Below are 14,396 nucleotides of genomic sequence, written 5' to 3'. Positions count from 1 at the left end.
TTCAGGCTGTTGCCACGGGAGACATTACAGCACCACTTGTCATGGGGAACAGGTTTTGGGGTCCCTGCGTTTTCATACTCGTTTTCCACGGTAAGAACTTGTAAGAAAGTTACTAGCTATCTGTAGTTGATGGGGAAATGCGTTGTTTTCTATACTAGAAAATATTATAAGCTACCTAGTTTTCTGGTTTAGACTTAACAATATTGTTTGTAGTTAGCAAACTTAGCTTGTTTGCTAACGTTACAGTAGTTTGCATGCATCCACATTTGTTTTTAGCTAGCTAGCTAMTATACAGTAGTTWCTGTAGCAGCTCAAAAGTTAGCTTTCAAGTATAAAGTAATCAACAACAAGAAAGTATAAAGAAATCTATAAAAAATATGTTAAATTGCATTTTAGTGCGAAGAGGCTTGTTGTAACGCAATAATTCATCATTTAGTTACTGACTGTCTCGACTTCACAGAGTAACGTTACAGTAGGTTCCACCTCCATCACTCGGTCTCGTCATGCCATTGTTATGAACGTTCTCACGCCGCCCTCTACCGGCGTCGCAATAGTGGCGTCCTAAAGTGATAAACCCAGTCATTATTTTATTTAACTAARCAAGTCAGTTAAGAATGAACTCTTATTTACAATGACGGCMTACACCGGACGACGCTGGGACTCCCAATCACGGCCRGTTGTGATACAGACTAGAATCGAACCAGGGTGTCTGTAGTGACGCCTCAAGCACTGAGTGCGCCACTGGGTCGCCATTCTGGACGAGGCTAACGACTTTTGAGTGAAAATTACAATTTAGTGCCTGGAAATACGATGACATTGGTAAAATAGTCAAATATTTGGTAGGAAACAATTTTGYCAGCATCTTCATGTCGTCAAATGTACTTTAGACAGGTGGCAATGTTGTCATTAGCTAGCAAAGTTCGTCAAACAAATAGCTAGAATGAGAACGTTAGCTACTTAGCTAAAATCCGGTGTCCTCCCTTCAATCTTAGCTAAAGTTATACTGSATCAARAGTCAGTCTAGCGACATCAAAATGATGACAGGGTTTTCCTATTAATTGTTTGCATCCCWTTTAATGTCGTTGTATTTCCAAGCCACKGTAAATGCTCTTTTGATGAAGMCTTCATCAGTGCTCAATAATGATGCATTGAGTAGAATGCTCAGTCGGTCATCTGTACAAAACGAACGTTCAAAACAATATTRTGACGAAACATGCAACCAATGAATAGCTTCCAAAACACAACATGGGAATAATCCCTCCACTGGCCAGGACATTGTTATTTAACCAGCTCATATTACAAAATTGTCTAGTTTATAACATGGCTGTAAACCAGAGCCTTTTAGCACTGACCCTACACCTTATAGCCAACCTCATCTGACCTGGACACATTTGTTTGTCCAAGGTGCTTTTTTCCTTTCATAGGCTAATGCACTGTAATGTTATATTATACTGTTTTCTCCCATAGAGGCGGCTGGCTTTAGCATCAGGAATGAGCTGCTGGGTAAGTGTGTGCAGGTCCTGGTCCAGGATGGGCATCCCGGGAGCAGGGTGGTGCTGGGGGAGTGCATCCCTGGTTCAGCGCTGCAGGAGTGGCAGTGGCTCCCTGAGCGCCTAGCCCTGAGCAGCCGGCTCACAGGAGAGTGTCTGAGTGGYCAGGAGCATGATCTGAGTGTCAGACTGCACCACTGTGGCCCTGGGAATGAGGAGGGAGCTGGGGCTGCAGGTGGCGAGGTGGGCAGGGAGGGCCAGGCATGGGCCTGCTCTAAGAAGGGCCACCTCACACTGCAAGGAAAGGGGCTCCACCTCAGCGCTCCTCACGTATCCTCTAAGTCGTCTAAGGTCTTCCTCTCTAAAGAGCGTAGACAGGCCAGCAAGTGGAGAACGCTGGGCAACCATACTGTCTGTGGGAATAGAGCCAGCCATCACCACCACCATCGCCACAGGTCCACACAAACTGCTGCTCTGCCCCCCTCAACAAGTACCMCTTCCAATACAAACAGCCAACCACAGTGGAGTAAGAAGAACCGTCGGACTAGGGTCCCATCATAGAGAAGGGATGTGCCTCATGTCATCCTTCAGTAGCTTTCATTATAGAGCTCATTCATTTTCATCATACTGGGATATTTCACTGCCATTTTCATTGGTCTTACATTTCCTCGCTGTCAAGCGCTGAATTACATTATCACAATTGTACTTGTAGGCTACATGTCTTGGGTCATAGTCACTATTATTACCATTGTCTCCTATGCAGTGCCTACCAAACAACGTCTAACAAGTTATTCTGTCAGTRTTGGTTCTACCGATCTATCTTTTGCCATAGAAATACAGTACCAGTCAAAAGTTTGGATACACCTACTCATTCCAGAGTTTTTCTTTATTTTTAMAATTTTCTACATTGTAGAATGATAATGAAAACATCAAAGCTATGAAATAACACATATGGAATCATGTAGTTACCAAAAAGTGTTAAACAAATCAAAATATATTTTAGATTCTTCAAAGTAGCCATCYTTTGGCTACTTTGGCTCATCACGGCTCATGATGTCATTACTGTCACAATTTAAGAAATCAACATTTGAAACATATTTATTGGAAAATTGCTCTTTTGGATAGCATTTTATGAGAACTCAGTGTGCAAAAATGACACTTTTTAATTTCCCTACTGTAAAACAGTATATCGGCAGATATCAGTATCGGTTAGATGTGTCCCTTAAAAAATCGGTATCGGACCCMAAATCCCCATATCAGTAACGCTCTATGCATCAACATGTCAGAATGTTGCACAGTAACTGTGAACACTTCCTATATTAGTAAGCAAGTATAATATCCATAATTCAGACACAAAAATATTTTGTTACTTTTCCACATTTCACCAATTTAAAACGTCATTTCACATCATATCTTCCATACAAAAGCTGTCATAATACTAGCTCTGTTATCATTGCAAAAAATATGATTATTCTCTTCTATTCTCATATGGCTATATTAGATTGACAACATTGTTGACACCTCAAAACACTAGCAATTGATATCATAGCAATGCTACAAATACCTCAGGACTCACCTTGAACATGTTACGACTACAGTATGTACAATCCACTGCTCTCTCACACCTGCTGGAAGCACATGGACATACAGTACCAGTCAAAAGTTTGGACACACCTACTCATTCAAGGGTTTTTCTTTATTTTTACTATTTTCTACATTGTAGAATAATAGTGAAGACATCATAACCGAAATAACACATATAGTAGTAACCAAAAAAAGTGTTAAACAAATCAAAATATATTTTATATTTGAGATTCTTCAAAGTAGCCACCCTTTGCCTTGATGGCAGCTTTGCATATTCTTGGCATTCTCTCAACCAGCTTCATGAGGTAGTCATGTGGAATGCATTTCAATTAACATGTGTGTCTTGTTAAAAGTTAATTTGTGGAATTTATTTCCTTAATGTGTTTGAGCCAATCAGTTGTGTTGTGACAAGGTATGAGTGGTATACAGAATATAGCCCTATTTGGTAAAAGACCACGTCCATATTATGGYAAGAACTGCTCAAATAAGTGAAGAGAAACCAAAGTCCATCATTACTTGAAGATAATAAGGTCAGTCAATCTGGAACATTTCAATAACTTTCTTAGTTTCTTCAAGTACAGTCGCAAAAATCATCAAGCGCTATGATGAAACTGCTTCTCATGAGGACCACCACAGGAAAGGATGACAGAGAATTTCCTCTGCTGCAGAGGATAAGTTCATTAGAGTTACCAGCCTCAGAAATTGCAGCCCAAATAAATRTTTCACRGAGTTCAAGTAACAGACACATCTCAAGATCAACTGTTCAGAGGACACTGCGTGAATCAGGCCTTCGTGGTTGAGTTGCTGCAAATAAACCACTACTTAAGGACACCAATAATAAGAAGAGACTTGCTTGGGCCAAGAAACACGAGAAATGGCCATTAGACTGGTGGAAATCTGTCCTTTGGTCTGATGAATGGATGATCTCCGCATGTGTGGTTCCCACCGTGAAGCATGGAAGAGGTGGTGTGGGGGTGCTTTGCTGGTGACACTGTCAGAGATTTATTTGGAATTCAAGGCACACTTAATCAGCATGGCTACCATAGCATTCTGCAGCGATACTCCATCCCATCTGTTTGCGCTTAATGGGACTATCATTTGTTTTTCAACAGGACAATGACCCAACACACCTCCAGGCTGTGTAAGGGCTATTTGACCAAGAAGAAGAGTGATATTGTGCTGCGTCAGAGATCTGGCCTCCACAATCAACCAACCTCAACCCAATTGAGATGGTTTGGAATTAGTTGGACCACAGAGTGAAGTGAAAGCAGCCAACAAGTGCTCAGCGTATGTGGGAATTCCTTCAAGACTGTTTGAAAAGCATTCCAGGTGAAGCTGGTTGAGAGAATGCCAAGACTGTGCAAAGCTGTCATCAAGGCAAAGGGAGGCTACTTTGAAGAATCTCAAATATAAAATATATTTTGATTTGTTTAACACTTTTTTGGTTACTACATGATTCCATATGTGTTATTTCATAGTTTTGATGTCATCACTTTTATTCTACAATGTAGAAAATAGTACAAATAAAGAAAACCCCTTGAATGAGAAGGTGTGTCCAAACTTTTGACTGGTACTGTACATTGTAACAAAGTCTTTTTTTTTGTATCTGCTTTGAGAATACCTTGGTTTGGTCAGTGTCTTAGGCTTAACAGTGGGTGATCCAAATGGCATCTCAGCGTTGTCACATACCACTAGTTCCATCAGGGATTGCATTTCCACTGTCCTTGCTGGCTAAATCTCATTCAGCTAAGTTCCCTCCAATCAATAGGGTCCTAATGTGGGCTGGTTGCYAGCAAGTCCAAAACTGTTCACTTGGGCTCCTCCCTACGCCGGTCCTATGGGGCACTAGTCTAGACCTATGTATATGTCTTTTGATTCAATTCAATCTGATGGTCCWCAGTTAAGTATTTTGGTCTGGCTTTGGTGAAATGGCATACTAATTGATGAACAGATTAATAAAACAAAGGGGCTATGGCTTTGAGATAATAACTAGGGTATTACTCCTGTGTTATTATACTCTAATGCTGATGTGATGTTCCCCCTCCGGTTCCAGGCGATGATGTTGTTGCCCCTAACACCACTGGAATGGACCGTGGGACAGAGCACTCTCATCTGGTTGAAAGCACCATGGGCCCTGAGGGCCCCTCAATKACATTCTTCAACGCTGAGTATGGTGAGTTGGGAAACCTATTGCCGGAGGGGTGTGGAAGAAAGACTATAACTGCCTTCAAAACAAACCCAGGGGCAAAACACATCTCTCTGCCCCGATGAGCTCTGGGGCCTTCTACTCTGTGCCTTATCTACCACATGGTGGCGTTAGAGGAGAGGAAAACTTACATAGGAATCTGTATAGTGGGTGTATTGATGTCCAAGCCCACTCAGATAATTCCAGTTTCTAAAGACCTTTTATATGACGTTCTAGAGGTTTGCTAGAGTTTGAAAGTGGAAAGTGTTTGTTTACTCTGAACTGTCGATTATGGGAGTTTCTCCATCTCTCTTTGTGTGTGTGTTACAGGGTTTGGCTGGAAAGTGACCATGCTGGTGCTGAGCTCCCTGGCTCTGGTGCTGGGGACTGTCATGCTCTTACTCAACATCCACCACAACAGGTGGGTGCTTATAGTTCTCCTATTTCACACATGTACAAGTATCTATTAATACACATGTGAATTAGATTTTTTTTGTTTTGCATATCSCACCCTCCCTGAGAGAAGTAAGGTTAAGTGCCTTGCTTAAGGGCAAATTGCCAGATTTTTTTTCTCACCATGTTGACCCGGGGCATTTGAACCAGCAACCTTTCAGTTACTGGCCCAACGTTCTAACTGCTAGGCTAACCTGCACACTGCTGTCTTCCCACTGTACCACTATTGGTCTACTGACAAGGGGCCTAAGGGGAAATACAGCTTCCCAGTAATACCATAAACATACATTTTGGATCCAGTATTATGCCTACTACATTCAAGAATTATCAAATTTCCCCACTGAATCTGAATTATGCTCCAAAGATCCTGTGGTTAGGAAGATTTTTTTCTCAAATGATAACCCAGAACTACAACTTCATCACATACTACTTTTTAAAACAACAGTAACCACAACTGCCCACACAGTTGCAGAACTACAAATGAATGATTTCCCTCTCCCAGGAAGAAGAAAGTAGTGTGTGTGCTGAAGTCGTACACTCCTACAGGGCTTGTGAGTCAGCCGGGGTCCCCTGTGCTCAGCGAGAGAGCCCCCCTCACTCAGTACCCCATGCGGCCGGCCCACTCTCCCTCACTAAAGCGGGGAGAGATCTTGATCAAGTGGAAGAACGGTACCGTCACCCCGCTGTTCGACAACAACAGCTACCTGACTGACTGAAGGACAAATGTGTCCGTATGTGTGTGGGTGTGTGTGTCTTTGTACTTGTAGAGAGAAAGAGAAACAAAGGGAATCTGAAAATCTATTTTAGAATCTGAGGTGCACAGTGAACACACACATTTCAATGCATTTCAATATTAGATTTTACAAGTGTGCTGATGTGAGTCGGCATAGCGGTCATGTTACATTTTCAACACAGGAACGTTTGGAAAAATATGCACATCCAACTTATCAGGTGCAGAGCAAAATAAGCTATCAAAGAAAAAATGTATGTCTGCAACTCTGGTATGCTCCCATGGTGATTTAATCMGACTCATAAAAAAGACAACGGTTAGATCCGAGTTGGATCTTTGTCAGGTCACATTTTCAACCCACACACTCCATGGAAAGTCTGGAAAGCCCTCACTTCACTTAGAAGTATCTGGCCTAACTGAGATAAAAGGTAGCAATGAAGTCCTGCCAGTAGATATAGCTGGCCTGGTTGAAGGACCGTTACGGAATATTCCAAACCCCTGATGAACTAGACAAACAGGCTTTCCCTCTAACTAAATACTCGTCAAAAGTTTGGACACACCTACTCATTCAAGGGTTTGTCTTTATTTTTTTACAATTTTCTACATTGTAGAATAATAGTGAAGACATCAAAACTATGAAATAACACATATGGAATCATGTAGTAACCAAAAAAGTGTTAAACAAATTAAAACACATTTTATATTTGAGATTCTTCAAAGTAGCCAACCTTTGCGTTGATGACAGCTTTGCAGATTCTTGGCATTCTCTCAACCAACTTCACCTGGAATGCTTTTCCAACAGTCTTGAAGGAGTTCCCACATATGCTGAGCACTTGTTGGCTGCTTTTCCTTCACTCTGTGGTCCAACTCTTCCCAAACCATCTCAATTGGGTTGAGGTTGGGGGATTGTGGAGGCCAGGTCATCTGATGCAGCACTCCATCGCTCTCCTTCTTGGTCAAATTGTCCTTACACAGCCTGGAGGTGTGTTGGGTCATTGTCCTGTTAAAAAACACATGATAGTCCCACTAAGCGCAAACCAGATGGGATGTCATATCGCTGCAGAATGCTGAGGTAGCCATGCTGGTTAAGTGTGCCTTGAATTCTAAATAAATCACAAACAGTGTCCCCAGCAAAGCACCATCACACCTCCTCCATGCTTCACGGTAGTACCACACATGCAGAGATCATTCGTTCACCTACTCTGCGTCTCACAAAGAAACGGCGGTTGGAACCAAAAATCTCAAATTGGGACTCATCAGATCAAAGGACAGATTTCCACCTGTCTAATGTCCATTGCTTGTGTTTCTTGGCCCTAGCAAGTCTCTTCTTATTAGTAGTAGTGGTTTCTTTGCAGCAATTTGACCATGAAGGYCTGATTTCACGCAATCTCCTCTGAACAGTTGATGTTGAGATGTGTCTGTTACTTGAACTCTGTGAAGGATTTATTTGGGCTGCAAAATCTAATGAACTTATCCTCTGCAGCAGAGGTAACTCTGGGTCTTCCTTTCCTTTGGTGGTCCTCATGAGAGCTTCATCTTAGCGCTTTATAGTTTTTGCAACTGCACTTGAAGAAACATTAACATTTCTTGAAGTTTTCCAGATTGACTGACCTTAATGTCTTCAAGTAATGATGGGCTTTAATTTCTCTTTGCTTATTTGAGCAGTTCTTGCGATAATATGGACATAGCCCTATTTGGTAAAATACCATCTTCTGTATACCACCCCTACCTTGTCACAACACAACTGATTGGCTCAAACGCATTAAGAAGGRAAGAAACCTCATAAAGCTGGTTGAGAGAATGCCAAGAGTGTGCAAAGCTGTCATYAAGGCAAAGGGTGGCTACTTTGAAGAATCTCAAATATAAAATATATTTTGATTTGTTTAATACTTTCTTTGGTTACTACATTATTCCATATGTGTTATATCATAGTTTTGATCTCTTCACTATTATTCTACAATGTAGAAAATAGTAAAAATAAAGAAAAACCCTTGAATGAGTAGGTGTGTCCAAACCTTTGACTGGTACTGTATGTCCATGTGCTTCCAGCAGGTGTGAGAGAGCAGTGGATTGTACATACTGTAGTCGTAACATGTTCAAGGTGAGTCCTGAGGTATTTGTAGCATTGCTATGATATCAATTGCTAGTGTTTTGAGGTGTCAACAATGTTGTCAATCTAATATAGCCAAATGAGAATAGAARAGAATAATCATATTTTTTGCAATGATAACAGGATGTTTTCAGAGCTAGTATTATGACAGCTTTTGTATGGAAGATATGATGTGAAATGACGTTTTAAATTGGTGAAATGTGGAAAAGTAACAAAATATTTTTGTGTCTGAATTATGGATATTATACTTGCTTACTAATATAAGAAGAGTTTACAGCTACTGTAAAACGTTCTGACATGTTGATGCATAGAGCCTTACTGATATGGGGATTTTGGGTCCGATACTGATTTTGATTTTTTTAAGGGACACATCTAACCGATACTGATATCTGCCGATATACTGTTTTACAGTAGGGAAATTAAAAAGTGTCATTTTTGCACACTGAGTTCTCTTAAATTGCTATCCAAAAGAGCAATCGTCCAAGAAATATGTTTCAAATGTTGATTTCTTAAATTGTGACAGTAATGACATCATGAGCCAGCATCATACCACCCTGCATCCCACTGCTGGCTTGCCTCTGAAACGGAGGGTGTTTTCACACTTGGTCCCTTTAAGCGAATTTTTGAAGAACTAAGTGCAGTTCGCTTAATTTTTTGGTTCAGTGTGAACACCAAAGGAACTCAGACCCCTCAAAAGCATAACAGCGGGAAGTAGGTGTGCTGCAGCTCCCCCTAAAAAAAATAAGAAATCCAAAATATATACAGTTTATGTTTCTCTCACAAAAGTAGTGCACTGGGCCTTAACTAGTCCTCTGTTAGTGGACTGATATAGCTGTCTGTGGCCCAAGCCCAAAAGACATCTGTAACCAAATCCACATTGAAATGTGAGTTATAGATCTGTCATTCTCATTGAAAGCAAGTCTAAGAAGCGGTAGATCTGTTGTGTGTGCGTTATTTCTATGCTTCCCGTTCTTAGGTTTTGGTTTTGTACACCAGCTGAAAATACAATATTTTTGGTTATGGGAAAAGATATTTCACAGCGTTTTTATATGGTGCAATGATTCTCTACACTAGCTTGTTTTGTCACATAAACTGAAATTAAGAGAACTATTAGAATTTTAGCAACCAGGAAATGGGGAGCAATTTCTGCGTAGTGCATCTTTAAATTTAGGGTTAGGTTCAATGGCCTATATAAACCCTGGATTGCTGACCCGATGTATTTCCATTGAGAGGCTTTGAAGCCACTTGTCGGCCATATTGGCACTCCCCAGTAGGAGCAGTCCTCCGTAGGAATGAATGGAATTCTATAGTATTTCAATTAAATGTTTCAAGGACAAAATTACATGTACTTAAGTATTTTTAGTTGCAGTGGGGACAGTAACATTAGTACTCTCAAAAAATATATACTTTAAGGAAAATGTTTAGCTCACAATATAATAAATGTGTCAAAAATTAGTGTAGACTTTAATAAATGCATTTCTATAGCGTCAAAAATTTTTTTTTTTTAATTGAGGAGTACCAAGATGACAGTGGCTTCAATACAGCGCCCTCTGTCAGTCATCCAGGATTTATGCACATTATTGGTTAGGATATGGTTTTCCCAAGGATCCCGGATAACATTAACCACAAAATGAATGCTAGCTCTTAAAGGGGCAGTAGCCTACATTGAGTGTACTATTTTCAAATACAGCATTATTGAATCTGCTGCAGTATTATTCTGCTWTTCTGTTACCGATCTATAATATTTACATGTTAATATGATCTTCTGATTACAAATGTCTCATCTTTAGGCCTCCTGAGGTCTAAGGCACTGCATCGCTGTGCTGAGGCGTCACTACAGACTCGGGATCAAATCTAGGCTCTGTCACACCCGGCCGTGACCGGGAGACCCATGAGGCGGCGCACAATTGGCCCAGCATCTTCCGGGTTGGGGGAGGGTTTGGCCGGCCGGGATGTCCTTCTCTCATTGTGCTCTAGCGATTCCTTTGGCGGGCCGGGCACCTACAAGCTGACTTYGGCTCTCAGTTGGACGGGGTTTCCGCCGACACATTGGTGTGGCTGGCTTCTGGGCTAAGCAAGCAGTGTGTCAAGAAGCAGTGTGGCTTGGCAGGGTCGTGTTTCGGAGGACACATGGCTCTCGACAGTTGTCTCTCCCGAGTCCGTAGTGGAGTTGCAGTGATGAGACAAGACTGTAAATACCAATTGGATGCCACAAAAAAAGTGGTAAAAGTAAATGTATTTCTCATTTTTTAAAGGTGCTACACCTAGAATTTCTCCCCCATGTGGAAGCTAGGTGAATTGCAAGAGCACTAGACTGCATTCAAAACAAATCTCCCCCGCAAACCATTTCCATCATGGCCACCTAATCATCCCCAGCTTCCAATTGGCTTATCCATCCCTCTCCCCCTGTAGCTGTCCCCCAGTCAACTTACCTGGTAAAATAAGGGTTGAATGAGAATGGCCGCAATAAACATGAAATACATTTCTTCATCATATGTATCGAATATCGATGGAATTATCACCCGATATCAATATACCGGTAAAAATCAATATACCAATAACGGCCGACAATAAACTTATTACAGTGCCAGTCAAAAGTTTGGACACACCTACTCATTGAAGTGTTTTTCTTTATTTTGACTATTTTATACATTGTAGAATAATAGTGAAGACATCAATACTATGAAATAACACATAAGGAATGATGTAGTAACCAAAAAAGTGTTAAATAAATCAAAATATATTTTATATTTGAGATTCTGTAATGTAGCCACCCTTTACCTTGATGAAAGCTTTGCACACTCTTGGCATTCTCTCAACCAGCTTCACCTGGAATTATTTTACTGTAAATATAGATGATGGCAATAACAGTTATGGCAGGCTCTCACCACTTGTGGGTGTGATGACATGCTGTAACGCCCTCAAAAAGTATATGAACGTCTAGTTCCAAATTCTCAAACGTTTCTATGCCGCCTAGGGAAAAACATGGCTATGAGTGAGTATGATTCTGTTGGAACTTGCAATCCAACTCCTCTGACTATCATTGTTATGGTGCCAATAATCCCTGATTACCTATATATGAATAATTTGGTGGGTGCTTACATTTGTCCTGTCTCACAGCATGTAATCCCAGCTCCCTGAGACATCCTCGGAGAGTAGGGTCATGGCCTGCCATTATCAGCAGTGACCCTGGTGCCTTGATTGAGCACATTGACAGATTTTTCACCTTGTCGGCTCTGGGATTTGAACGATCAACCCGCCCACTGCTCTAACCACTCGGCTACCTGACCTGGTATTGATAGCAACCATGAATTATTTCACAATTTCATGACATAAATCTTATCTATTATCAATCTAAACTATTTTCCTGACAGTTTTTCCTGAGGCGGCAGTATAGGTGCTAATGGTATAGAAACTCTTGAGTACAAGCATCAATCATACCTAGGAACACGACATGATTGAACATGCATGAACACACACCCAAACCCACATACAGATTCCTTAGGAACACAACATGAATACAAACATGCACGCACAGTCAAATAATAACACCTGGGTTTTACGGGGATAACACTGCAGCTGAGCAGTCACTCCTTCATGACTTTGCTACTTCACAGCTTTGTTCTCTTGCCTGAAGCACATGCAGATTTGGAACCAGACTAGGTCTGTGAGAGGTTTTGCTGAGAAAGTGATTTCCGGCTAACCTCTGGTAAACCTTGTGTTTGAGCCTCCTAACCGTAATAATAAAGTTAAAACATTTTTGTTATCCTATTTATCAAATATCAGGGGAATTATCAGCAGATATCAATATATCGCTGTAAGGCCAATATTGGCCGATAATATCAGTGTAACGAGATATCAGTTGGGCTCTATTAATGCACTTTATTTTTCAGAATGTAATTACAGACTGCTACAGTACTGTAACTGCTCTTCTGACATTCCCTTATACATACTGTATTAAAAAAAAAGTGGATTACATATGTAAATAGTATAAGACACTTTTTTTAGGTGATAACCTGAGGAGTTAATATATGTTTAACAACAATACAAGGTCTGTGGAGTTGACTTGTTGGTGTTTTGTGGATGATTGACACAAAGTGGTAATTACATAGCCTGGGTGCCAGTCTGTAATCCACTAGCTTTTGTGTCAGTCTGTTTTTGCTCTCTTGCAAACTCCTTATGGAATCATCATGACAAACAATGACAAGGAAGTAGAGAAAAGYTCAAACAGATCTGGGACCAGGCTATTAATAACAGTTCCTACCAGAGGTGGCACCACAGGTCCCCAGAGTGGTGTGAGAGAAATACATTCTGGGGCCCATAGTTTTACCTAATTTGGCAACCTAACCAGGTGAAACTTCGGACCTTATATGGTATGACGTGATTAATCTGTTTTAAAAAATGTTTAATATGGGCTTAGATAGAACCGGAGTTTTTCTAATCAGGTTACATGGTTTTTTAAAAACTGCCCTTGGGGAGGATGAAAACCCTGTCAAACCGCAGCAATCTTGTACTTGTTCATATGAATTATGTTTTAAAGRAAGGACTAGGGAGGTTCTTATACACAGACACAGAGAAAGCATGATTGGACAATAAAACTCACACGGCTTGCTTTGTGCAGGTTTGCATCGTGTAGTCCTGCCCTATGCTACTGTAGACCTAATAAAATATGAAATCAGTCTATGTCAGCTACTGTGTTAACTTTTTCCTTCCAKTTGATCATTTTGGATATAAAAAGTCTAGGTGGCCCAGTCAGCCCAAGTTTGAATATAAACAACATTTGATCCCATTCACATTTTCTCACAAACAGATGGGCTATAATACACAACGTTACTGCTTTGTCCAYGGCGCATTGTAGGCTAGATCAGGGTTTCCCAAACTCGGTSCTGAGCCCCCCGGTGCACATTTAGTTTTTTGTCCTAGCACTACACAGCAGATTCAACTAACCAACTCATTATCAAGCTTTGKTTTTTTKAATCATCTGTGTTGTGCTAGGGGAAAAACCGGGAGCTAGTTTGGGAAATCCGGTAGCAGCTAGAAGTGCTAGACCAGGGCTGCCCAACCCTCTTCCTGGAGATCTACTGTCCTGTAGGTTTTCAGCCCAACCCTAATTTAGCATATATGATTCAGCTAGTTAAGGTCTTGTTGAGCAGCTAATAAGAAGAATCAGGTGTGTTAAATTAGGGTTGGACTGAAAACCTGCAGGAAGGTAGATCTCCAGGAAGAGGGTTGGGCAGCCCTGTGCTAGACTATGCAGCTGCTGTTGTTAGTATGCCTACAGTTGATTAGTCTAAAAAAAATTGTCTCGTTTCCATGCAAATACAGCATGTCAGATCGCTAATGTTAAGGAATATAGGCTGTTATATTTATGTGAGTTTTTGCTTGTGTCTGTGGGGAGTGATGGGTTATCATATAGGCTGTTATATTTATGTGAGTTTTTGCTTGTGTCTGTGGGGAGTGATGGGTTATCACGCTTGCTAAATAAATATCTGAGAAAGTGTTGAGCGCGCCTTCAGCTTTGTGTGTTGTGCCCTGCCCGCACCATCTGCGATTTCTGTCTGGTCAAGACACACAAAATTCCTGCAGCAGCACTCAGATGTAAAGGACAGAGAATGTGCGCAAGTTGACAAATCATGAGGCAAGTCTGTCTAAAAAAACAGCACTTTGACACTCTTAACATTTTGCATTGATATAATTTATTAAACTGAATCAAAAGGATTGAAAATTGCTGTGGCAAACAGTAGCAGTGCGTGGGTAAAATCACAGAGGAAGCCAAGCTAGGGGGAAAAAGGCATTTTACCACCTATGTTTTGTGATAATTGTGTTGTTTGCTCTATAACCTGT

At 41.0% G+C, this 14,396-nt stretch overlaps 1 protein-coding gene across 2 annotated transcripts; it reads left to right on the top strand.

Annotated features, from left to right (window-relative positions):
* On the top strand, nucleotides 1-14,051 carry LOC111973643 (uncharacterized). 2 transcript variants are annotated; one of them, XM_070446899.1, is made up of 7 exons: nucleotides 1-90; nucleotides 1,468-1,503; nucleotides 5,128-5,247; nucleotides 5,590-5,680; nucleotides 6,215-6,381; nucleotides 8,492-8,543; nucleotides 10,343-14,051. In XM_070446899.1, exons 1-7 carry the CDS (start codon nucleotides 42-44, stop codon nucleotides 10,356-10,358), a joined length of 531 nt encoding a protein of 176 aa, XP_070303000.1. In that variant the 5' UTR covers nucleotides 1-41; the 3' UTR covers nucleotides 10,359-14,051. The 2 variants fall into 2 exon arrangements, with proteins under 2 accessions (XP_070303000.1, XP_023856768.2); XM_024001000.2 differs by having other exon boundaries at nucleotides 1,468-2,016.
* The last annotated feature ends 345 nt before the right edge of the window (nucleotides 14,052-14,396 follow it).

The sequence above is a fragment of the Salvelinus sp. IW2-2015 genome, linkage group LG15 (assembly GCF_002910315.2).
Source record: "Salvelinus sp. IW2-2015 linkage group LG15, ASM291031v2, whole genome shotgun sequence".
Classification (NCBI taxonomy): domain Eukaryota; kingdom Metazoa; phylum Chordata; class Actinopteri; order Salmoniformes; family Salmonidae; genus Salvelinus; species Salvelinus sp. IW2-2015.
The sequence above is the reverse complement of the archived record's forward strand: the minus strand, read 5'-3'. Positions and strand labels throughout refer to the sequence as shown.